At 37.5% G+C, this 27,181-nt stretch overlaps 1 protein-coding gene across 2 annotated transcripts in view; it reads left to right on the forward strand.

The window, feature by feature from the left end:
• Positions 1-926: 926 nt before the first annotated feature.
• The window catches only part of DNAH6 (dynein axonemal heavy chain 6), a 188,789-nt gene continuing 162,534 nt past the window's right edge, over positions 927-27,181 (forward strand). Inside the window, exons 1-12 of one of the 2 annotated variants that reach the window (XM_074285606.1) lie at positions 927-1,050; positions 1,769-2,023; positions 4,835-4,996; positions 6,764-7,023; positions 13,643-13,910; positions 15,850-15,984; positions 16,083-16,231; positions 18,035-18,154; positions 21,075-21,240; positions 22,700-22,834; positions 25,550-25,750; positions 26,292-26,412. In XM_074285606.1, coding sequence (XP_074141707.1) covers positions 1,775-2,023; positions 4,835-4,996; positions 6,764-7,023; positions 13,643-13,910; positions 15,850-15,984; positions 16,083-16,231; positions 18,035-18,154; positions 21,075-21,240; positions 22,700-22,834; positions 25,550-25,750; positions 26,292-26,412 — 1,966 coding nt within the window. In that variant the 5' untranslated portion in view covers positions 927-1,050; positions 1,769-1,774. Of the gene's footprint in view, positions 1,051-1,768; positions 2,024-4,834; positions 4,997-6,763; positions 7,024-13,642; positions 13,911-15,849; positions 15,985-16,082; positions 16,232-18,025; positions 18,155-21,074; positions 21,241-22,699; positions 22,835-25,549; positions 25,751-26,291; positions 26,413-27,181 lie in introns of those variants that run through there. The other variant, XM_074285605.1, reaches the window with a different exon arrangement.

Genomic DNA, 27,181 nt, shown 5'->3' on the forward strand with positions numbered 1-27,181 from the left:
TCAAATTACGGGGGGGGGGGGAGGGCAGATGCAGCCGCTGAGGACGTTTATGCGGCCCGCCGGGTTATGGCAAATGGGCTGAGGGGCGGAGACAGAGGGTCTCCCTCCCACGGTCTGAGGGACAGGGAACTGGCCCCTATTTAAAAAGTTCGAGGACCACTGATTTATATCAATAATTGTCAATAACTGGAGAGCTATTTCCGCCAGAATCAGAAGAACGCAGGGATTGCAGTTTGGCAGTCTCTGGATGCGGACATTATTGTTTTTGTTGTTGTTGTTGTTGTTTTGTTTTTTGTATGTTTGTTTATTTGTTTTTGTTGTTATTTTGGTGACCCCATTTGGGGTTTTCTTGGCAGAGCTACTGGAGAGGTTGGGCATTTCCTTCTCCAGTTCATTCTACAGATGAGGAAACTGAGGCAAGCAGAGTGTCTGAGGAGATTTAAACTCGGGAAGCTGTGAGTCTCCTCACACCGCTTAGCTTTCCAATGTGGACGGACCCCAGGATGGAGCAATTCAACTCAGGTTGTAAATAGGGCCTTCTTAACCATTTTGGGGTGGGGGTCAGGCTCTGGGGGCGTCGGTGAGGCGGGGGATGCACATTGGAGTTGGCCATGCTCCTTGTGCAGGACCAAACCGCTTCCAGAGCGGCAGGACCCATCCCAGCTGCCGCTGGGGCATGGGTCGCCTGGCTTCCCACCCCCCCATAATTGTCATTTTCCTTTGCTCACTTTTTTGCGGATGGGATGCTAAAGCCCCCGCTTGACGGGTTGGAAAGTGCATTTCCCGGAAGGCCGGTGAGCCCCGTGGCCCATGAGGAGCCCGGGCCCCGGGCCCCGGCCACCCCCGGGCCAGAACCCGTTCGCGTTCTCCCAGCTCGGGCCAGCCCGCTTCCCGGGACGCGAGGCTGAGGCGAGACCGGCGGGGCGTCCCTCGTCGCTAGGCAACGGGAAACACTGTGCTCTGCGTGCAGTTACTTTCCTCTCACCCCTCGCCCGGCTAGGGCTCACGTTGTCCCGACCGAGAGAGAGCGCCCGCGCCCCCCCAGGCTCGGTGAGTGGCGGCGAGGGCGCGGATAAAGCGCAGCCCGGGCTCGAGCGAGGGCGGGAGGGAAACCAAGGGCTGGGCTGCTTGCTGTGTGGCTCCGGGCGGGGCTCTGCTTCTCTCGGGGCCCTAAGGGTCAGCAGGCCCAGCCCGTTTGGGTGCCCCCTACTGGACAGCCCATCTTCCTTCCCTGGGCCCCGAGCACGCTTTGCAGACTTGGGGGGTGGAGAAATTGCTGCATTTAAAGTATGGAAGCCCTGGGTTCCAGTCCTGTCTCTGACGTTTGCCAACTTTGGGCAACGTCCTCCATCCGTCCGAGCGCGCTTCCCCATCTGCAAAATGAGGGGGCGCGGACCAATCCCATCCCCTTGCTCTAGTAGATTTTTGATCGCTTCTGAGTGGTTGAATTTGGAGAATCTTATTTGAAGCCTGGGAGCCAGAAGGAAGCTTTCCCGAGATCCACTCCCCCATTTTACAGAGGAGGAAGCATTGCGCCCAGAGGAGCGGGAGCAGCTTCTCCAAGGCCACCCAGCCCGGGTTTCCCGATTCCAAACCTTGTACTTATTCCTTTCTTTGAGATCTCTAACAGTAGGACTCGAGAGTCGGGAAATTGTTTCCACAACCGGGAGTGGGCCTGGGCTCGGGACTTTGTGAGGCAAAGGCTCGGGGAGCACTATGGGAAAACTCCTCCGGGCTTTGCTTGAACCCATTGTGTCCCCTCCCCCAGATCAAGATGTCCAAAAAGAGCAGACCCCCAAAGAAACCCCCAAAGGACCCAAAGATTGAAGAAGACATGGATGATGTGCAAGAGTCAGGATCTTCAGTGCCTTCCACCAGCACCAGCTCCAATCTCCAAAAGAGGCTGCACTTTGTGGGCCCCAAAGACCAAACCAAAAAGACTAAAGAGCTGAAATTTATCCACAACACCAAAGCCCAAGACCGCACTCGAAAGCGCCAGCAGCCGGTAAAGCTGGAGCCTCTGGTACGTTTCATTAGGTCACTTTCCTCCCTGTAGTTCTCCTACCCCAGCTGGTGGGTGGTGCGCAGTGAGCTTTAGACTCCAGTTTGAGGAGCTGACGTCATTTCATCTGAGGGAGGAGGCCGAGAATCCAAAGGGGAAACAGACAAGACACCATTTCTCTAGGAGACAAAAGCTCATTCAGGAACGCCTAATCAGGTGTTGGACGCTCATTAAACCATTTCTTTTGCTGGGCTCTTTCTCCGCTCAGGTGCTCTTTCATTATGAATAGTAATGATTCCTCTGGGGCAGCTGAGTGGTTCAGTGGCTAGAGCACCAGGTCTGGAGTCAGGAAGAATCACTTTACTATCACTGTTGTTCATTTCTTTCAGTCTTACCGTGATCCGTTTTGGGAGGTTTTCTTGGGAAAGATACTGGAGGGGTTTGTCAATTTCTCTCATACCATAGTGGGAAATAGAAGCAAATAGGGTTAAGTGACTTGGTCAGGGTGACACAGCCAATAAGTGTCTGGGGCCAGATTTGAATTTAGGAAGATGAAACTTCAGGCCTGGCATTCCATCTTGTGCGCCATCTATCTAGCAGCCCCCAAACGCACCTTCCCGAGTTCAAATCTGGCTTCAGACACTAGCTTTTGGAACCCTGTGTGCCTCAGTTTCCTCATCTGTATCAAACCCCTCCAGGATATTTGCCAAAAAAATCAAACCCCCCCCAAAAAAAAAACACCTCACAAAGAGTTGAACATGACTGATAAACAACTGAATAGTAAGTCCTATGAGTATTTTTTTTCCTTCAATAATATTTTATTTTTCCAAATATATGTAGATAGATTTCAGGAGTCCTGTGAGTATTAACCTGATGTGTAATCTGTGAGGATTGGGAGGTAGGTGACCCAGATATCTCAAGGGCTAAGCTACTGCTGCATAAATATTGAAAAAAAAAAAAAAAAAAAGCTTTCAGCACAATCCCAGCAACGGCTATGTTTGCTTTCCAAGGATCTATCTGGCTAAGTAAGGAGAGGCTCCTCCCTAGGAGGCCCTCCTGGAGGAATTCTGGGAGGGGGGAAGGAAGGAACCTTTTAGGCACTTCTCTTAGCTAACTCTTATTAGAGCTTTCTCTCCAAATCCCTTCTCTCCCCCTTCATTGCAACTGCAGAGTGTAATGTAATCAACAAATCTATCAATAAATAGTTATAAAACACCTATGTGCCAAGCACTGTATTAAACATTGGGGATACATAGAAAGTCAAAAGATAGTGTTTACTCAAATAGCTTACAATCTAATGGAAGATCCAACATATAAGCTAAGTGAGAAGAGAATGTAAAAAAAAAAAATGGTGGTCACTCGTATCAAATGTTTTGGAGAAGCTTAAAGAAAAAACTGCCTGGAAAAAAATGTATATTGGATTGAGCACTATCATATAACATACTAATAAGATAGTTCAAGTTAACAAACATTTATTAAATGCCTACTGTGTGCCAGGTATTGTACTAAATGCTGGAAATACAAATGTAAGCAGAAAGTAATCCCTGCTCTCAAGGAGCTTACATTCTAATGGGGAAAGGTAATACATAAAAGCAATGTAAAAAGTAGGAGGGGAAAAAGTCTTGTGGAGAGTTAGCTGTGTACTCTGAAGATGTGGCTGTCTTGGGTCTCTTTAAAAATGGAGGTTCCGGAAGCCAATCAGAAATGGAGAGTGCTTCTAATGTGAGAGTTCAGGAGTACAGGGAGCTTCCAGAATGAAGCAGTTTCTAGGGTTTGATAGAGATGTTCCTGTTGAGTTGTTATCAGGGTAGCCTGAAAAGATAACATAGGTAGAGTAATTAATAACACCTTTAAGTGCTAAGTGCTTGCTTTCATGCTCATTGAATGTTTGGAATATGCTACTGCCTCATGTTCTTCCTCAATTACAGCACTATCTTCTCCGTGAAGTCTTTCCTGACTCCAGGTTCCTGATGCCTCCTCTCCCAAAGTATACTTATTCATATATATATATATACACAAATATTATATGTATACATATACTTGTTAAGAACTGTTCCTGTTGAAAAAGTATTTGACAAATTGTTTTTTTTTAAATTAGTATTATTTTTTAATATATTCACTGTAGGTCATCTCTGGCAGATCATTTTATCTCTCTGGGACTCAGTTTCTTTATCTGTAAAATGAGTTGGAATGTCCCTTCCAACTTCAAGTTTTGTGCAATTATATAGAATCAGAAGTAAAAATGGGAATAATTGGCAAGTAAATGAGTGTATGTTTTTTCTACGGTGGCTTATTTTTTCCCCCTTTGGTAGCATCTGGTGTTATAGAAACAGAATGGAACAATACAAAGACCCTTCACTCAGTCTTTAAGCTCTGAATTAAAGTCCTGTTTATGATACTTAATAGCTATGTGACTGTAAATAGGCTATCCCTTAACCTTTCTGAGTGTCTGTGTCCTGTAAACAGAGGACTGTATCTTTGTAAACAGAAATGATAATTACATGACCTACCTTGGGGTTGCAAGGAACACACTTTATAAAAATACAATACATTATAGAAATAGGAACTAAAGTTCTGATGCATTTTTGCCAGTGTAGATCATCCCAAGCACAAATGAGATCAAGAGTAGGAAGAACAGGAGGCAAAGTAATGGACTCAGGACAGGATCTGGGTAACAGCATATGGTAAAGTAACATAGTTTTGATTATAGAAAGACTAAGGTCTTTCCAAAAGAACTCAAGATTCTAAAATCAGATGTGGGCTTTTGGAAAATGGAGCAAGAAAGAACAGACTTATGTAGCAGATAATAAATGCAATTTTTTTCCTTCAAAGCCTGTACTGAAAGTCTACCAGGACCACAAGGAGCCAGAATATATATATCAACAGAACCGAGCAAAATTATTAACTTCTGGATTGCTCCAACCTACACCCAAACCTTTGGATAGAATACCATCCTCTGAAGCAGATGTTTCATTAGAAGTGAAAAAAAAGCAGGTATTCTAGTAATATTTCATTAATTGTAGCCTGATTTGGAAATAGAACTAGATTTTTACTCATAAAAGTAGAAGTATTTCTATCAAAGTTAATTTGTCTAGAAAATGAATACTTTCAACTATAAATGCTTAAAGAAAAGAAAAAGTATTCAGCCTCCTAATATAACTTATTTAGATGCCTTTAAAGTATCTATTAAGGTGTATGTTTATAATCTTTCATGCTTAGACTTTTGAAATATCATACTTTTTCTTTAATATTGGAAGTATTTAGGGGAAGCTAGATGGCACAGGGAAGAGAACTGATCCTGGAGTCAGGAGGACCTGACTTCAAACCCAGACTCAGACACCTAACTATGTGATTCTGGACAAGTAATTAAACTCAATTGCATCACCAGAAAAAAGAAATTTATGTCAAATTCGAATGATGATTACCATCAAAGTAATATGATTTAAGGCACCTTCATGAAGAATGATGTAACAGAGGTTGAAATTCAAGAAGGCTAAAATTCAAGAAGACTGAAAGTCTCTAGTAAAGTATCTTAAGGCTCTGATCTATCCAGCATTTTTTATAGATGACTGGAATGGCACCCATGGTATTTATTGTTTATTACATATTCAGTTTCTGGATAACATGAAGTTTGAATGTAGTGACAAGTCTGGAATTTGAGAAGTTTTTTTGTTTGTTTTTTGGGTTTCTTTTTTTTTTAGAGAAGCAATTGGGACTAAGTGACTTGTTCAGGGTCAGATAGCTAGTAAATGTCTGAGGCTGGAATTGAACTCAGCTCCCTCTGACTCCAGGGTCAGTTGTCTATTCACTGTGCCATCTAGCTCCCCCAGTTTGAAAAGATCTTAACAAGCTAGGAAGACAGGGGATTAAAATGGAAAGCATGCAGAATATGGCAGCAGGGACTTGTATTCAAATTCTGGCTCTCCCTCTTTGTATTTGAGTGATCTTCAGAAAGTCATTTCACTTGTCAGAGCTTCAGTTTCCTCCATCTGTAAACTGAGGGATACCTTTGACAGAAGAGGGAATTTGGGAGTTGGATGTATTCCGGGATAAGGGAGAAGATGCTGTAATACTTGCCATACAGACCACAGTCTATCAAAATTGCCTCATTCTGTGTGACTCAATTTGCCCTTTCTGAAATGATTAAAAAGCAGGGAGACGGGGCTCTAAATCATTGATCATTTCCACTGATTTCTACATTTAAGATCCTTCAAATCTTATATAAGAATATATACATAAATTACATATAAGAATATGATTTATATATTTTTTGGTTTTGTTTATATTTTGTATAAATCTTATGTAAGAATGAGGCAAATCTGAGACAAAACTTAACAGAGAACAATGTAAACTTGTATAGATGGGTTAAAAAATAAGTTGCACAAGAACAATAGTAGAAATACTTAATTACACAGCAATTCTAGTCTAAAAAGATTTAATGGGGCTTAACAGCATGTGAACTCAATATGGGTCAGTAGTGTGACATAGAAACCAAAATGAACAAACAAGCCAGGAGAACCTTAAGCCATATTGTGAGAGAGACAACATTTAGACTGGGGCCAAACAATAGTCGCACTGTATTTTGTATTGTACAGAAGTATTAGATACATGGTTCTGAGCATCATATTTTAGAAAGAACATTTAAGTTAAAGAACAAGAGAGGAATACCTATTGTTTCCATATCTTACTGTGATAAAAAAAAAAAAAACCTGTGCTCTTACATTACATAAAAACTAACATTCTAAATGTGGCTTGCTTTAGAAACGACATTTTGCTGAGGATGAATCCCCTTCCTCTTCTTCTCAACCACCGGCCAGTAGAGGGAGGGCGATAGTGCAAAAACAAATTTCTTCCACTTATCCTTCATTAACTTTTGAAGACCGAGAAGATGTCATTAATTCTAACATTAATGACCCTTTGCAAATTGTCAAAATAATACGTGAGAATAATCATCTTGGATTCCTGTATATGATCCCTGCAGTGCCAACGTCATCCATTGAATATAATCCCTATAATTTGAGGTGAGTTATTAGCTAGGAAAACAAATCTCATAGAGGATGTCCCATTGCCAATTGCCAGTGGTTTTTAAGACTTCATGATAACTATCTTAAATCCATGCTAATTTTTGGTCATCATCCAATTATTCATGCATTCTGTTATTATACTTACTTTTTCCATTAGCTTTTGAATGCAAAATGACAAATAATTCATTATTGATTATCTAGGTTTTTTTAATGTATTTGGTCATGCTAAAATAATTAGTTCTGTATAAATATAGTTGTGAAAAGCGCTTTTACCCCCAGAATCTATAGTTGTTGACAAATGGAGAGGATTAGGGATTGAATTTGCCATTTCATTGGTACAGGAAACACTTAGAGGAAGGATATCCCTTTCCCAATGCAAGACAACAATTTCACTATAATTTATAATTGTGGAGAGATGTCAAGAACACTGAGAAATTGAGCGATTTTATCGATGTCACAGAGATAGTGTATGTCAGAGGCAAAACTCAAATCGAGGTCTTCTTGACTTTGAGACTGGCTCTCTTACCATTTAAACACACTACCCCTGCATTATGGAAAGAAAAATCATATATGAGAAGTATAGGAGATAATAGGCTTTATTTTCACATGGCATGTCAGCTTTTGTTGTGTAATTTAGGCATAAAGCAAAGAACAAAAAATGAGCTTTAGAAATAATTTCTTTATGACCAATCATTAATGAGAGATTTGAACTCAGGTCCTCCAAGTTCCAGACTGGTACTCATCACTGTGCTATCTAACTGCCCCACTTGATGAGTTTTTAAAAAAATATTCTGATAGTTATTTCAACATATTCAATTTCTTTTATAATTCTATATATTTTGTTTTATGTATCTAGAATCATTATCCCATAAAAAGGAATTATAGGTTTAACCCAATTGCCAAAAGGGTTCATGACATAAACTAATTTAAGAACTAATCTATGACATTTAAGTTGCAGAGGAAAGATTGATCTACAGTGATAGAGGGACTTTTCTTGCTTGGGAGTTCCCTACATTAATAAAATCATAGATATAATTCACATCCCTAATATTATAAAGAATCCCACAAGACATATGTATTCTGGGCAATAAAAGAAGAATTTAGACTCATAAAATTTCTCTTGTAAATTGTTGTTATTGTTCAGAGCCTGACTCTTCATGATCCCCTTTGAGGTTTTCTTGGCAGACATACTAGATTAGGTTGCCATTTCCCTCTCCAATTCATTTTACAGATGAGGAAAGTGGTAAAGTGACTTTCCCAGAATCACAAAGCTAATAAGTGTCTGTGGCTGGATTTAAATTCAGGAAGATGAATCTTCTTGACTCCAGGCCCAACACCTCATAAATACTATAGTTCTATTTCATGCCTTCTTGGGGGCTTGTAAAATGATTAGGTGAGAGTATTCTGAGAATTTCAAATTAGGAGGAAATGAGAGCCCTTGGTATCAGAATCAAGTTGGAGACAGTTGAGAAAAATGGAAGGTCTTGAATTTCAGGACTTGCTTTAGTTACTCAACTAGCATTTATTAAGCATTGACCAAATAGGAGAGGATTGTGAAAAACTGAATTGTTTCCTTCTGCTCTTTTCATATACAAAGCTAGTGGTGAGCTAGTGGAACTCAAAGCTGAGAACTGACTGATTGAAAATAGGCAAAAGTGATTGCAAATCCCATTTACAAATAGCCAATTTGGGGAAATAAATTCAATATCTTGAAATAGTATCATAATGATGAGGAGAAATTGAGGCTCTAAGCTGAGATGGATCAGTTCTTTTTCTGGTGGTCTGATTACCTCTCTCTCCTTCCCCAAAGTAACCAAGGGCAGGCCCAGATAGTGAATGAATTTGCTGTCAATGCTGTATCAAAACAAAGTCTTTATTGATAGTAAAGGGATAGATAGGCATTTGGCCTCCAAAAAGGCCAAACTGCCTGGCAAGGGTACACCAGTTGACACGCACAAGGCAAGGATAAACCGAGTGCCAGGATTACATTTTAAGAACTTCCTTTTATACATAACCAGGGTCATAAAACAACATTTGCACAGAGATGTTATCCAAGAGGTTCCGGAGAGATTTGTAAATAAGACAAGAATTTCTAAAATTCTATTAATTATTTGTCTCAAGTTATCTCCTTTAACCTTTCCCAAGACAAGGATTTCCTGCTGGTTATTTGTATCTTGGGCTATCTCTTTTTAATCTTATCAATATCTCCCTCCTAAGGATAGCCACTTGTACTCAATATCAGTCAAGCCAATCAAGTGTCTGAGTCCTGGGATTTACAAGCTTACCGTGGTGGTCTGCACATGTCCAAATGGGTCCATGTCCTGAATAAATGCTGTTCTTTGTAAGGGTACCCTGATTCTCTCTCTCTTGCCTAGCACCAATCTGTGGTCAAGAATATATGGGTGTATGGGATAGATCTTTTTTTTATTATTAATTTTATAATTATAACTTTTTTTTGACAGTACATATGCATAGGTAATTTATTTTTTTTACAACATTATCCCTTGTACTCCCTTCTGTTCCGAATTTTTCCCCTCCTTCCCTCCACCCCCTCCCCTAGATGGCAGGCATTCCCATACATATTAAATATCTCATAGTATATCCTGACCTCTGAGTCCCCACTGGCAAGAAAAGACTATCTTTCTGAACTTGCTGCATTTCAGAGAATAGAAGTCATGTGTCCAGGATAGAATGACCCTGTTTCTACAAAAGCATATAGACATGCTTGGATATGACAAACTACACTTACTCAGCATAGAATAAATGAGCAAACAGACAGTACATAATAACTAGAAAATGATGAATAATAAAATGCCAAAGTTTTCCAAATGCCTGAGAGCCTGCTGCTCTTGCATAGCCCAGGGGACATAGGACCAATGTGAATCCAGGCTTTATGTAGAATTTGAATTTTTTTAGCTCATCACTTCTGCTTGCTTTGAGCAGACAAAGGAGAGAAAAGGACAGAAATTTCAGAGGATCTCTGTTCCTGAATCTTATGCCAAAGGAGATGCACTCAATATCCAGGGACTCAGGGGAAAATTGAGTCTAAGAAGGTGGAGCATGTTCCCTCTCCTTGGCGTTCTGGTTTAGATCCATGACTTCAATTGCCCATAGGTAACCTCTCACAGAACAGGGTCAGGGAATTCAGCCGGCAGCCCAGGAAGCAGTCATGCTGCCATCCCAGGGTCTGGCATCTCTTTCCCTCTCCACTTTACCTAATGCACAATTTTCTCCTCCAGCTACTGGACCTCTCAGCTCACTTCTTGTAGCCATTTCCCCGGAATAATAGATTCTCTTAGCAAGAAAGTATCTCAATTTGTTTACATTAGTTTCTGTTGCTACTTTCTCTTAGACTCCCCCAGAAGTTTCAAGCTGTTTCCTTTTCTGCTAATTTAGTTTCCCAGGGACTGCCTTATCCATCAGGCAATCAGTCAAGCAAACAGCTCTACTCTGTGTCAGATACTGGGCCAGCCTCTGGGAATAAAAAGAAAAAAAAAGTTTAATCCCTTGTCTCAAGAAGCTTACAAATTGCAAATTACAAGTGAGATAAATTATGTTAAATGCTTTGGAAACTGTATGGCACACACATACAAAAAAAGAAACTGTATGGCACAATCTACCTGTGAACTATTAGTATTAGGTAAGGGACATAGGAGGTAGATTAGTGTCAGGAAGATCTAAGAATCCTCATAACACTCCTGATTTAATCTAGGACTAGTTCTCAGACTCAGTTTCCTCATCTCTTGAAGAGGGTTAATAAGAGAACACTTATGTGACAGGATTACTATAAAGATTAAATAAGACATTTGATAACATGTTAACTATTATAACTGTTGATTTATTAGGAATTTGATAATAGCTGATGTTTATTGCCTTAAAGTTTGTAAAATGTTTTGTAAACATTATTTCATTTTATTCTCATAATAACCCTATGAGGTGAGCGTTATTATTATGTATAAATGAGAAAACCAAGGCAAACAAATTAAGTGATTTGTCAGGGCCACTGGGGTAAGTAAATATCTGAAGCTAAATTTGAACTCAAGTGTCCCTAACTGACCCCAATGCTCTGTCACTCTACTGTATGGCTGCCTCAGGTAAATGTAAGAAAGCTAAATAGTACTTAGGGCCTTCCTTGGTGGCCGAGAGCAGGAAAGGATTCATGGAGATGATGGAACTCCAGCTGCATTTTGAAAAAAGTAGAGCATTCTATGAGACAGGAATGAGAAGGGTATTAATTACAGGCATGGGGACAGCAATCACAAAGGAATGGAGACTGGTGATGGGGTGCCATATATAAGCAAAAAGGAACAGATCGCTGGAGAACATAACAGGGTGAATCAATGATTGGGGTTATCTAGAAAAGGCTTTAAAAGTCAGAAGAATTTATGTTTTATTTCAAAAATAATAGGGAGCCTTTTGAGTTTACTAAGGAGGGAAGAGATGTGGTCCTATCTGTAAATAAGAATATTACTTTGCAGTGGGGTAGAGAATGAATTAGAATTGGGAGAAACACAAGGTAGAATTAGGTCATCGAAATCATTAAGGGAAAACTTATGAGGCCTTGAACTAAATTGGGGCCTGAGTGGGTAGACAGAAGAGGCCTAGCCCCTGAACATGATATCTCCCTGCCCACGATATCTTTAAGATGGTATAGTTCTTACAGGACATAGGGGTCCAAATGCAACAGCAATAATGCAACCTCTAGTTGTCTTAGAAATTTGGGGGATAAAAGGGAAGAGAAAAAACTCAGCAGACTTTTCATAGCAAAGATCCCTCTATAGTATCCTACAGTCCCTACCACAGTATGAGTAAAGTAAAATATCTGAATTTTTGGAGAACTGGAACTTTGTTAGTCTTTTTTTTTTCTATTCTTGAGTCATTTCCATTGTTTCTTTTTTCTTTTTTCTGTTTATTTCCTTCTCCTTTATTCCTCCTTTCCTCTTACTTTCCTCACATTTGCTGATCCTATAAAATTTAATTAAATTTTTTTAGTTTTATCTGAGACTTGATACCAGTTTCACCTCAATTCTTTCTCTTCAAATATGGATCAAATTTTGTGCTATGGGATGGTGGTGGTGAGGGAAAGTACTTTTATGAAACAGAGGTTACCTACCATCCTTCTTAGTTTTTGTATGGTTTCATGCTCTGCTCCTCTGGGTTTGACTCATGTACATTGTAAATATCTTACACGTACGTAATTATTTGCATCTTCTCACCTGTATGTGGAGAGATTCATATCACATTCTATATGTGATCTCTTTGAGGGCAGGGACTATGTTTCAAATAATTTTTGTGCCTTCCCCTGTCACCCTTGGTGCAGTTCCTAGCATAGAAAAAGCTTAATAAATTCACAAAAGTGGTTATCATTAAGTTCTCTTATTGTTTTGACCCATAATTATGAGCAAATAAAGATTTGTTTCAAGTATAGAATAGATTTTTCTAGATCAAGATTAGACGAGATAAATTTTATGAGTTTTTACTATAAAAAAAATAGAATTTAAGTAATAATATAGTAATAATAATTTGCAAGCTTTTAGATTCTCAGTGTTTTTGAAAATAAAAATATAAGAGCACTTTAAAGTTTTTTTAAAAAGAGCTTTGCAGGTCCATTTCATTGGATCCTCACAATCACTTCAGGAAGTTGATAGTATTATTATAACCAATCCACAGATAGGAAAGTTTCGGCTGAGAAAAATTGGAATTTCATAGAATCTTCAATTTAGAGCCAGAAGAGATTTTAGAAATGATACACTCCAACTCCCTAATTTTACAGATGAGAAAATGCAAGATTTGCACTCAGTCTTTCTGACAGCACATTAGCTACTGTGGAAGTTACCTCTACTAAGACTACTGAAGAAATTTGAAGGTAGACTAGATCACCATAGCACTCTTGGTAAAATCTTTCAGAAGTCATTCTGGATTTTTCAAGAGAGGAGCAGAGTAGATTTTATGTATGTATGTGTGTATATATATATATATATATATATATATATATATATATATATATATATATATAAAATGTATGCATGTATATGTATATAGAAAATCTTCACTTTGCTTCTTGCATCAAGAATTTGAAAGGCAACCTCTTGGTTTTATTCAACTCTAAGGATCTATGATCTTTCTGGAGTTTGCTTCAATTCCCTCCAGGAGATGAGCTAAGTACCTTTCTGAGATTCCTTTTCATTCTGTTCTCAATTTGTTCACATTTAAAGATGATTCCTAGAAAATATTGGTTTTGGGTTTTTGTTTGTTTACAATTATTTTTCTAACAGAACATGGTAGGAACGAATAGGGATAAGGACTGGATCTATGATTTTGTTGTCAGTAGAGAGGACTCCCAAATGAGTTGTTTCCCTCCACCAAAGCAGATCAAAACCTTTTCTGCAACTTACAGGTTTAGAAATTTCCTTAGGACACTAAAAGATTAAGTCACTTTTCCAAGCACACACAGCCAAACATGAGTCAAAGATGAGAATTAAATCCACTTGGCTTCAAGGCCATCCCTCTCTCCAACATTCTGCTCTGTTCTCTACTAAGTGAATATCATAATTGATGAAATGTCATTTAAATTTGCCTTACTGCATTCATTCCCCATAATTTCATTTCTTCCTAGAGTTGTAAGTTATGAAAATATTATCAAGAATGATTACTACACTATTAGCCAAAGAGCAGTAACTCACACTTGCAATGGAGAAGTGGAATTTATTGAGCTTAATCGGTGGGAGCAGGAATATTTGTATCACCAAGAGCTCACCAAGATCCCCATCTTTTCACGGTTCCGCAAATGGAAAGCATTTACTGTGTGGAGAAAGAATGTCCGCTCCAAGAAAACTAGCGGATGCCGAAAAGCTCTGCAAGATAATCTGTTCATTGTGAATGATGTATGTATTTGTTCATCACATTATTTCTCAAGAATTCTCCATCTGATAGAAGTGAAAGGGGATGATAATGGTATTGATTTCCTGAGTGGGAATGCTGGCAACCTTGGATATTGACCCAAGCCCTCCATTTCCTGACACTGGTTATTTCCCCTGGCCACTATCCACACTTGGAATGTTCTCTCCATCTCCATCTCCTGGCTTCCCAGGCTTCCTTTAGATCCCAGCAAAACCCCATCTTCTCTATCAGTGGTCTCAAACTCCAATAGAGATACATAAGGATCCCTGCAGGGCCATCTTGACTTAGAAAACCATTAACATTTTCTGTGTTTCATTGTATTTTAAATTATTTTGTTAAATAGTTCCCAATCAGATTTTAATATGGTTTAGCCCATTTGGGAGTATTGCTGGCCACAGTGTAGTCTGTGTATTTGATATATTTGTTCTCCCAGGGGTTTTTTCCAGCCATAATTCTAGGGCCTTCCTTCTTGATTGTTTCTTATCTTGGATGTAGCTTTTTCTATATAATAATTTACATTTCACTTCCCCCCTTAGATTTTTAGCCCCTCTAGGTCATGGTCCAGACCATTTTGCCTTTTTTCATATCAGTATTTAGTACAATGTCTGGCATGTAGTAGACTCTTAATAAATATTTATTGACTGACTGACTTTGATTTACTGTATTTATATACACCGAACATTGCACCACAGATGCCTAAGATATGGGCACTGATTAATTAGTTAATCCAATAGAAAGATGGAAAGAGGCAAAAGACACTCCCTGCCCTGGAGGAGGAGGAGACAACAGCAAATATATGTAATTTGTACATAAGAGATAGAATTAAGTAGTAGAGAATTAAGAGGTATTCTGAAAGGCTTCCAGTAAAAAATGAAATTTTAGTTGATACTTGAAAGGAATCCTGGGAAGCAAAGAGGCTGAGATGAGGAGAGAGAACATTCCAAGTGTGGGGGACTGCCAGAGAAAATGCCCTGAGCTGAGAGATGGAGGGTCTTGTTCATAGAGCAAGAGGAGTATGGATCAAGGTCAGGGTCACCAGGAGTAAGTATGGGAAACTTGGAAAGGCAGGTGGGGGAAGGTTATGAAGGGTTTGGGATGCCAAACAACGGAATTTTTACTTGATCCTGGCGGTTTCAGGGAGCCACCGGATGGAGGTAACAAGGTTGGACCTCCACTTCAGGGAAATTCCTTTGGTGGCTGAAGGAAAGGTTGGTTAGAATGGAAAGAAAGTTGTTGATGTCATAAGAAATTCTGTTATTATCACGTTCTTTCTCCTGAACTGACTTTTTCTAGGGAATTGATGTTGTAACTAGCTAATTTATTCTTCTGCTGTGGTCAAATCAATTCTATTGGGAACCTCAGGATCCCTTCTGAAAAGTAGAGTCGGAAGGTAATGACCAATAGATGGTGTAACTTCTAAAATAAAATCCAAGCCAGATATGTTGGTGCATATCCAACTGATTGATGGATGATTTCATCTTTGGAATCCTGAGCTGAGCTAAAGCCAACAAGTCTACACCAATACAATGAGCCCCAAAGCTTCAGAGGAAGGTGTGAACTCTTCCAGGTCAGAAATGGAGCAGGTCAGAGCTTCCAAGATAATCAGCAATAGGATCAAGCCCATGACTGGTACTGCACTTCCAGTTTAAGTGACATAGATCCAGTCTCCCCCAAAATTAAATTTAATGAATTTAATAAAAAATATGATGATACATTATCCTGAAAATGTGCTGTGAGAAAGAATACAAGTTATGCCATTTCTTACACTCACCCTCTCTCCTTGAGTCCTTTATCAATTCCTGCTCCAAATGAAGCCTGAAGGTATTGGTATGAATATGTATTATCAAGAGCTGCAAGTTTTATCAGAGAGAAATATTGATAAAATCGCTTTAATTGTAATATATCAGTTTTGTTTTGATTCAGTTCTTGCGACCTGCTCTTCTCCGGATAAAACAAATGTGTTATGACCTAAGTTTTATGGTACTTTGCTGTATTGAAAGAGGACACATATATACCTTATTAGAATTTAAGGCAGCCCAGCTCAAACAGTTAGGGGAGGTGAGTAGTTTTACCCACAGATTCCAATATTGTTTTTTGGTTGTTTCCATTTTTATATTGTTGATGATGTATCTCTTTTATTTTTAATCAATTTTTAGGCAACAGATCGCCTTTCATTTTTCAGAAATGTGGCAAAAGATGTAGTGAGAAATGCTTGCCGAAATGCTTTGCGGGCTTCCGGATTCATTCCCGATGATTGCCTTTTTGACATGGTCCCGAAAGGTACAAATTTGGAAGAAGCTCATATGTTAGAATTTCAGAATATTTAAAGTGTTGGCCAGGTTTTGGTTCTATGAAGTCATTTAGTTTTCTATTTTTTTCATAAAATTTAAACTATGTTAGTATTTTAAAATTTTCCCAAATGTATGTGTGATATACTTTTTTATGTGTAGCAGGGTGAGGAAAAGATGTCGTTCATTCAGCCTTTGTCTTTTTCCAAGGAGTTATGGTGACTGAAATAATCTATGCAATCTAAGAAACAGAAATCATTCTTCCCTGTGTTTGGGGGTAGGGTGGGGAGGGAACAATTTGCCAACATGAAGAAAATCAAACACTTACTATTAACTTTAGATAATAATTATCTAATTCCTAGGGTATCATTTTCTGAATGTGTAGTTTGTTTTTTATTATTATAGAAGTTTTTCTTGTAAGAAGAGGAGGGAAAAAAGGGGGAGAAATCATTCCATACTTTTATTATAGTGTGTGATCATCCCACGAAGGCACTAAAAAAGCATAGCTAATGGCTGTCCCAATGTCATTATCAATGTGGTTTCAACACTAATAGTTAAAAAAAGAAAAGATTGATGTGATTGGGACAGAAGTGAAGAAAAGTATTCTAGAAGTCAGGACTAATTTAGGCTTGATCAATAATTTGGACAAGTCAGTTGTCTGAGGCCATATTTGAACTTCCTGACTCCAGCCCCAGTGCTCTAACCATTTATAATGAATATGGGGCCCATGAATTAATGGAAGAAAATATAGAATGTTTCTATGTATACTGGGCTACAAATACAAAAGGAAGACAGGCCCTAATCATAAGGAAATTATATCTTAATAGAAAAGATAATATATATTGGGGAATAGTGATTAGAAAGAAGGATATTTTGTTTTGGAAAGTTACCAAGTTGGTGAAGTCAACAGATACATACTTCTGGAGGAAATAGCCCTATTGATTTGTTCCTATTGATTTGTTCATAACCCAATTTCACCCAACTTCTGCTTTTATACTGAATGGGTCTAATCTTGAGAGTGATATCACATGGCATCCCATATAGTTATTCTGTTCCCCATTTAGAGTTGCCTTTGGGAAATCTCAAAAAAAAACATCAGAAATAGACTTCTAATCCTCCAGAAATAGAGGTAAATGAATCCCCAGCTTTCATGAAAAAATTTATAGGATGCAGGACAACTTTTATTTCTATGTTTAGCACAATGCTTAATACATAAGGGGTACTTAATTAATATGTACTAACTGACCAGTCTCACAGAAAATTTGGAAGCAGCACCGTCTCCTAGTGGATAAAGTGCCAGGCCTGAAGTCAGGAAAACATGAGTTAAGCCTCATACACTTACTACCTGTATGACCCCAGAAAAGTCACTTCACCCAGTTTACCTTGGTTTCCTCATCTGTAACAATGAACTGGAGAACATAATGACAAACTACTCAAGTAGCTCTACAAGAAAACCTGAAATGGTATCTTAAAGAGTCAAGCTTGACTGAAAACAGCTGAACAATAACTCCCTTATCTTTTCTTTTCTCCCAGAGCCCTATATAATCCTCTAGACTAATTGCATAACTTTAACATTATAAAACACATGTTTTATGTGTGTTTGGACTTACATCAGGAGGGAATGAATTGGCCAATGAGCTAGCCCAATATTTTTATTTTGAAATTTTTTCTATCATATTTGTTTGGAATTTGACTACCATTTTCATCCATGATAATGGGAAAAAATAGACTATTTACCTGAAAGATCTTTTTCATTTTTTCCCTAATAACACTATTTAACATTTAGCAACATGTTTTGTTATTTTCTTCAGATGATACAGCAAGACAAGTTCTCCAGCTGTGATTGACGCAGGATCTGAACGTGATGTTTATGGAGAACCTGAGAAAATGAGTTATACAGAACAGGCCAGCAAAAGACACCACTGCATACGGCTGACGTGGTTGGTAGCTCTTTTCCCATAAATGCAAATTGTACTGATATTTTCTACAGTTTTCACTCAAAAACAAATCATTCTCCTATCAAGTTTCAATAACAGTAAAGAAGCAGCATCCGTATAACAATTTTAGTTCAGCTAGAAGTCTACTGCTCTCAGGAATGAGGTGCAAAGATAGCTAGCTAGATGATAGATAGATAGATAGATAGATAGATAGATAGATAGATAGATAGATAGATAGATAGATAGATAGATGTACAGACAGGCTAGATAGATAGATAGATGGATAGATAGATAGATAGATAGATAGATAGATAGATAGATAGATGGATAGATAGATAGATGATAGATAGATAGAGAGAGATGATAGATGATAGATAGATAGATAGATAGATAGATAGATAGATGGATAGATAGATAGATGATAGATAGATAGAGAGAGATGATAGATGATAGATAGATAGATAGATAGATAGATAGATAGATAGATAGACAGACAGACAGACAGACAGACAGACAGACAGATAGATAGATAGATAGATAGATAGATAGATAGATAGATAGATGTACAGACAGGCTAGATAGATAGATAGATAGATAGATAGATAGATAGATAGATAGATAGATAGATAGATAGATAGGTAGGTAGATGATAGATAGATAGATGATAGATAGATAGATAGATAGATAGATAGATAGATAGATAGATAGATGATAAGATAGATGGATGGGTGGATGGATGGATGGATGGATGGAAGCAAAGTAGAGGTCAAAACAGAGTCATTAGGTAGTTAGGAGCCCACTAGGGGAGGCGCCTGTGATCTCCCTGACCTAATGGAAAGTGTTTGGCAGCTGGATGGTATGTAATAAAAGGAATACTGGATCTGGGATCATGAAAAACTGAGTTTTAATTCGAACAGAGACTCTTACTAGCTATATGTCCCTAAGTAAGTCAATTAGTTTCAGCTTCAGTTTCCTTATTTGTAAAATAGGGAAAATTGTACTTCCTATACTATTTAGCAGAATAACAACATCTTCCTTGTTCTAGGTGAGTTCAGGTATTTATTGTAAAGATCAGAAAAGACAATACACATAAAGCACTTTGTAATCATTAAAGTGCTGTATAAAATAAAATGAGAATGATAGTGATGCTTCCTGTTTGAAAGCAGCGCAGATGGATCAGGGCTGATCCCTGTCATTGTCTTACTCAACTCTCAGCTCACATGAATGAGGGGAAGTGCATCTGTACTAATTTACTTCCACAAATATGTTTAGGTGTGATCATAGATTTAATACTTGAATGGATTTCAGAAATTATGTAGTCCAACTCTCTTATTTTATGGATGAGGAAACTGAGTCACAGAGAGTTGTATCCACCTGAGGACCCCCAGGTAGAAAAGGGCAGAGATGATCATTAACCCTTTAATTACATACACTGAAGCACTGAATTACATTCATGTACGTGTCAGTGTGTTGGGTGGGAAGGAAGGATTGCAGAGATAAATAGAATATGATTTTTTTTCAAACTTTTCACCTCTAAAATGGGATAATAAGAGCATCTATCTTCCTAGAGCTGTTGTGAAGATCAAATGCAATAATATTTATAAATCACTTAGCACAGCTTGGCATTCACTAGACACCATATAATGCTAGCAAATATCTAGAGTACAATTTAGAGATTGCTTGCATCTTTCTAGATCTCTTTGAAAGAACAAGAGTCACACAAGCTGAGTTGCACTGAATTCCCGGAGCATTTTTATGTCTGCTCTAATTCAGGTCTTAAGGATCAGTGTGAATTGTCACTGTGAAAAGAATAAACTATGCTGGGGGATTATTAAATTCTTATGTTTAAAGGAATGTGCACAGAATTTATAGCTGTTAGAGACTCCAGAGATCATCTGTTTTAAGCCTATAATTTTATAGATGGGGAAACAATCCCAAGCAATCACACAAAGTCACAGAATCAAGACAGACCTGAGAGGCTACTAGTCTTACTTGAGCTTGACTTTCTTTACCATGCCAAAGGAATAGTCTTTGGTTGAAAGCCTCTAGGAAGACAGGATTCATTTCCTCAAGACCACATGAATGGGAATGAATGAATAGCAGAGATGGAACTTGTGACCTAGTGTTCTATCTCCTATAACACATTTGATTAGATGTTTACCAAGATTGTGAGAAAGAACTAAATTCAGATGCACTGCGTTTGCCAAGGACAAAAATACCTTTAAAAAAAAACTACATATAAGCTTATCTTGTTTCCTGAAAATGCAACTGGATTTTACTGGACATAATTAATTTAATTGATTTGAAAACCTAGATAGAGGACAAGACAATGTACTCCTTGGCACTCAGGAGCTGGATGTAGCTAGCCAGTTGGAGGTGCCCAGGAGGTTTCAGGTGGCAGTTCCTCTGGGTCAAGGGTGATGAAGGAGACCTTACCAGATGGAACACTACTAAATGGGACAGGTGGGAGTAAAAATGGAACAGTGGCTGGAGTAGGTTGGTCTCAGGGTATTGACCTAAGTAGTAATTTTAAAGTTTTATCCTTTTATTGGTATTGCTTTATTTAAAACTTAAAAAACCCTTTTTATTAATTTTTTTCTTCCCTTGCCCTTCCCCCCTTCTCTTTCATTGTAAAAACAAAACCAAAAAGCTTATAGCAAATAATGACTCCATGATAATATTGCAGAATGATGTTGATTCAGACGATTTGTAGGATTTTAGAATTCTTAAGGCTATCTTTTATCTCTTCTTTGGGGGTCAGGCTTTTTTTTTCTGGGAGAATGTGTCTAAAATCATAATATGGTTATAACAGAAGTCAATAAAGAAAGCCTGATTTTTATTTCAAATATTTACCTTGTGTTCAAATTTTCAGGAACACATGCTGTATACAATGAGGTCAGGTTGTATTCTTTTCTCTTCCAAGCTTTATTCGTCTCACTGACTATCTAATTGTGAATACATTGCATGTGCTGACAGTCAACTCCATTAACACTCTTTTGAATTATCTTATGGAAAAATTAAAACTGACACCTCCAGTTGAAGTTATCCAGAAATGGATTGAAGAGAAGATGGAAATAGTGGAAAAAAAGGTAGAGTTAAAATTAAACTAAATGTGTTCATTAACCAATTGGTTGCAGATGGTCTGGAGATGGGATGTTGGATATAGAGGAAATGAGAGCACAATTCAAGAAAACCGTTCTGGATGGGTTGAAAATAATATATTTTGGAGTCCAAGTGTGCTGAGTAGAATATAATTGGGTATTTAACATTTAAAAATGTGAATAGTCAATTTGAACAAAATTTGACCAATCAAGGGGAATAAGTGAAAGTTTTCTGACTTTAAAGTATGCTTTATATAGTATTCTTGCAAAAGGTGATAGACATGACTTAATCAAAAGAAGAGTAGATGAGAGAGTAAATGAACCAATTATCAGTGAGGCTACATAGTGTTTTTTCCCCTTAAATGTACCACTTGCTACCTTCCATATTTGAAGTGCTCTTTGGGGTAATCAAGTAATCATGAGTCCCTACTCAATGGTCTTTCTGTTGCTGGACATATTACAGGCACTTCAAGTCACTAAAATGCATCATAAAGCAAGATAAATAACAAAACGTGAATTAGTAGGGCACCTAAACAAAGAGGGCCAAAATTTTCTTCTGGCCCATGAAACAATAAATGATTTCAACTTTTTCCCAGTCTTTCAAAAATAGTCACAGTCCATCTGAAGTCATGGCTTCCTGTTTTAAACTATTAATTGCTGTTCTTCCTTTGTTCTTGGAGAGGAGGGTGATTTTTTGAGTCATCCAGAGTCAACTGAGTTTAGGAGCAAGTCATAGACCAGGATGACTGATAATGGTCCAAAGTGCAGTGGCCTTTTAAAACTAAGGTCTTTCCCAAATCCCAGCTTGTCTGAGGCAAAACACTTTCAGTGATTTAAGGCTAGGTAAGAATTGAAGTATATACAAAGGCGGTCTTTGGCGCCTAGAATCAGATTTCTATCAGGAGAGTGATCACCACCAGGAGATGATTTTATTTGCTAATAGAGATCATACAGACTCATTTTCCCCTTCACAAATTGGATGTTCTTGACCACAAAGTGAGCTGTCATTGATGACTTCAGTCATCAATGTGTGAATCTAGTGCTCAATCTCAAGTTTGCTTTTTCAAAGAATAAGTCTTTGGAGGATTTTCAGAGTCTTAGATTCTCTGGAGAGGAGGGGTCATAGACTGTTTGTTCTGGTAGCATCAGCCCAGCGAGGTCTTAAGCAGTAGATCACTCTCCTAGTAGAAACCCCAAAGACTACTTTTTTGTACCATAGATGGTTTATATAAGTCAACAACTGCCAGGATTGATGAATACTTAAGTCAGTTGACTTAAGTCCTTAGAAACCTGGTCACATGATTTCCAAATAATGTCAAATTTTTAAAATTTAATTCAGTTATTTATTTACTGTTTTATTTTATTATGTACATAACAAACAATAAACTATATCATATACATTTTACTTTATTATTTTATCCTAATTTGTTGATCTGTCCCTTTTTAGCCTGGTGCAGCAGCACCAACAGTAGTGATGACAGAAAGGATAGAAGAGGATGAATCTCTCCTGCCCATGTTTGTTACAGAACTCATGCTGGAGATCCATGCTTTATATTTTGATCCATCTTTGGAACATTTTCAGGTTTGTTTGAGAAAGTGCTTTTTAACTTGGCCTGATATGTGAAAATATGAGAAAACTCAGTATTGAGAAAAGCTGTGAATAGTTTTCCTATCTATTAATTGCCAATACAGTGATTCTTCATATTGGGTATAAGAGAAATAGAAAATACTATTGGACAGCATCGAGTCTATTGTGGGAAGCTTTTAGATGTTTTAATTTGCTAGAAAAAAATGAGTCATGTGAGGATAACATGTTTAGCATATGTAATCATGCTTATGGGTCAGTGACCTCCCTCTAAAAATGTTTTAATATATATTTGAATGAAAATAAGATCTCTTGAATGCACATGAAAAATGCTGTTTGAAAGGCTTGTGCATTTGTCTAGGAGAATGAATGAATTAGTGTTAAGACAGATATCTACTGTCAAAGCAATCATTTATTTTAAGTTAAGTTCATGACTAAGTTGTAGAGAAATTCTGAAGTTCAAATACATGAATTAAGAACAACATAAAAATGTAAACCAGAACAATCAGTGATAAAGGACTAAACAATCCTAAACTGCTTACGTTATAATCTGGAGAAATAATGTACGTGTCCTCTGTGAATCCTATTCTCAGGGGTGGGAGAGCAAGTCTAAATAGGAGCTGAGATTGGGGCATTCTTGAATGTTAAGGGAAGAGGGAGAATACACTGTGGGTAGAGAAGGGAAAAGAAAATTAGGGGAAATTATGGAACCTAATTAAGTTGCTCAGGTAGACATCTTACCTCATGTAGACATCAAACCTCATTCTCATTTGAACTGGTTAAAGGAGAGAAGAATACACAAATGCATGCTGGATGCAAAAATGTATTTTACTTAAGAGAGAAAGATGAAAAAAAAAGGGAGGAATAAGGGACAATCAGAGTGAGGAAAAATTGAGGGGAGGAATATTAAGGGAGGAATTAGTCCCAAGCAAAATCAGTTCTAACTAAAGATATACAAAAATGTTAATAGTTCTTTTCAAGGTTAAAGAATGGGAATCTGAGGGACAACACTGAGGTGCAGTGGATAGAACGATAGTCCTGGAGATAGAAGGACCCAAGTTCAAATCTAGTCTCATGTATTTAACTAGCTGTATGACCCTGGGCATGTCACTTAACCCCAATTACCTTAAGAAAAAAAAGGATAGAAATCTGAAAGCATACCTATAAATTGAGGGATGCCTGAACAAGTTATGATAAATGTGATAGAATAGTTTTATATTGTAAGAAATAATGAAAGGGATAGTTTCAATGAAACCTGGGAAGAATTATATGAATTGACTCAGAAGAAAATTAACAGAACCAAGAGCATGATTTACACAATAACACAATGTGGTAAAAACAAACAATTTTGAAAAAAATATAGACATTCTGCTCAGTGTGATGACCAGCCACGATTCCAGAAGATTAATGAGAAATGAAAGGACTGAGAGTGCAAAATGATACATATGTTTTGGGGTACAGTCAATGAGGAAACATATTTTGTTTGATTATATGTGTGTGTGACAGAGGCTTTCTTTTTTTCTTTCATTCTCAATTGTGTGAATGGGGGAGGAATTGTGGGTAGATGGTGAAGATTTGTGCAGAATTTTTAAAAAATAGATAGTTGTTTTTTTAAAAAAGAGATCCTCAATCCTTACCTTTCAGACTTTTTTTTTGATTGATTACAACTTCTAAAAGCTACTCTCCTTTTTTACCTCCATCTCCTCCTGTTAGTACCTTCAATTCCTCTTCCCATCTAAGTCCCTATATCATGCTTCTTGATCCTTATCCACTAACCTTTCACTTTGCCTGATCAATTGGTTTTACTCTTATTTTTCTTATTTACCTAACTTTACCCTTTTCCCCCCTTCACTTGAGCCTTTTTCCTTTTTCTGCTGAAGGCCTTCTCCCACTTTTCTCATTCTTTCCATCCTTTCTCCTCAAGTCTTCCAATTCTTGATTTTCTCTTCCTTAGGTCTTTCTCAAAAACTTCTTACTGATTCCTTTCAATTGAACCTCCTTGTGGTGGAGCCATTTTCCTTCATACTCTTATTGCAAACTTGTTATTTTCTCCCCAATTTTCTCCTCCCCAATTCCATCTGTGGTGGTCTTCACACTTTCAAAGCCTTCCAAATCCCCCTCAATTCTTCCTCCTCCTTTTAATTTGTCTAAATTTTTTCTCTTTCCTCAGCCACTTTTGATCTACCTAGATTTTATAACTACTAGGTATTAGAAGCAAATGAAAATATGAAAATAGGTATTGTGCCCATCCATCCTCTTACAAATCATAATAAGGACTTGGGTTTAGTCAGCACTTTCATGAGCTCATAGTCTCATGATTAGCTTTGACAAAAATATAAATGAAACCTTAATTAATGAATTTTCTGATGCTTAATTGGGGGCCATTATATAGTCACATTCATATGGGGGCCATTATATAGTCATATTCATATATATATATATATATGTATATGTACTTTACTTGATTTTAAATTTAGTATTAATTAAGAACTCATTCCCAGTCAGTGATAAAACTTAACAAAGATCAGAAAGTTTCACATTTCTGTGAAAATTGATTCTATTGAGGAAATTTACATGCATTATGATTTACATGAGTTATGATTTATGGATATATGATTTATGATTTATGAATGCTGAATTATTGGATTTTGCTTTGTTTTTGGCATTTTAAAGAAGTATTACAAGACAGTATGTCTTTGTCTTTCCTAACAGGAGGGCATTTCAGATACTATTGATCGATTTGAGTTCACTGTTCTATCAGTCCCTAATCTGGTACCTGATCCTTATTTTGATTCTTTCACCCGACCTATTATTAATAATAAACTTGAAGAAAAGACTTGTGGAGAAGGTCCAAGTTTGTCAGTAGTGTTTGAAGATGACAGATACCTGCACTCTCTCATTTTTAAAATAAAGGTATATTTTTCTTTTGTTTTCCTACCAAATTAATGACAACTGACAGTGATTTCTCTCCTTACTTTACCTGTGATTATAGTAATAATAATAGCTAACACTTACAATGTGCCATGAGGTAAGCACTTTATAATTATTATTTCCTTTCATCTCGACAATAGGAGGTAGATGGCTACTATTGTTCCTATTTTATAGATGAGAAAATAGGAAAACAGAGATTAAGTGATTTAGGATAACACAAGTAGTAAATATCTGAGGCTACATTTGAACTCAAGTTTTCCTGACCTGAATCCCAAAGCTCTACCCTTGCCTAATTTATAAATCTTGCCTAATTTATAAATACTATGATTTGAAACATCAGTGTCTGTTCCTCAAGAATTGATCACTCTTCTTGGTTTTAAAGCCAATCAGGCTAATCTCTCCTTTATGACAAGAAGATGCTGATTTTCAAAGGCTCTGCATTTTTTTCTTATATTCACTAAAGTCACAGGCTCATAAAATGTATGTTGTGATCCTCATTTTTATGTATTTGTTTAATCTTAAGGAAGCCATCAATTCTGCATTTGAAACTGCCAACATCTACGCAGCTACTTTTGAAAAGTTCCAATTGTTTTATAGGGAAAATGAAAGCCTTGATTTAATAGCTCTGCAAAAAGAGGAACCTGGTAAGTTTTCTTACTGTTCCTTATGAATTATCAGATCAATTCTTAAGGTGCTTTAACTTGTTAGGATCCACTCCTTTTATTCTACTCCCATAGACTCTGAGAATCCAGGATCTCTCCTCCATACAATGAAGCACTGGAGAATTTTAGTGGAGCTCAGGTCATCTCTTCCTTTGAAAAATTATGATGGACTAAAAATCGTGGCTGGAGAAGTAACCTGAAATCAGAGCACTAGTAGAATTGGATTGGCTATTACAGAGTAATTAGGAATTGAGAGAGAGGGATTTGCCATTTAAGATGCAGCTACTTATCTCCTTGATTCCTTCCCCCACAAATAAAACTGTCATAAATATGGTGTATTCTGAATCCCAGAGAGGAACAGGGTCATGAAACTGATGGTTTTAAAAAATATACATGCAAAATTGGATGTGTTCCATTTTTTTAAATTATGGGTTTTTTTATTATCTTTATTTCCAAATATATCCCTCCCTCCTGCTTCTCACACAGAATTTGTTGTAACAAAGAATTTTTTAAAAGAGAGAAAAAAATGGTTCAGCAAAACTAACCAAGATATCACCTAAGTTTGAGAATATATTCAACGTTCCACATTCTTAGTCCCCATTCTTGAAAAAAAAGGGGGTGGAGAGGAAGTTGAATTTTGTCATTTCTTCTTTGGAGCTTGACTTTGTCATTATTATTATTATACTATTCACTTTCATTTGTGTGTATGTGTGTGTGTGTGTGTGTGTGTGTGTCCTATCTACATTATTGG

Source organism: Sminthopsis crassicaudata, chromosome 2, assembly GCF_048593235.1.
Source record: "Sminthopsis crassicaudata isolate SCR6 chromosome 2, ASM4859323v1, whole genome shotgun sequence".
NCBI lineage: Eukaryota > Metazoa > Chordata > Mammalia > Dasyuromorphia > Dasyuridae > Sminthopsis > Sminthopsis crassicaudata.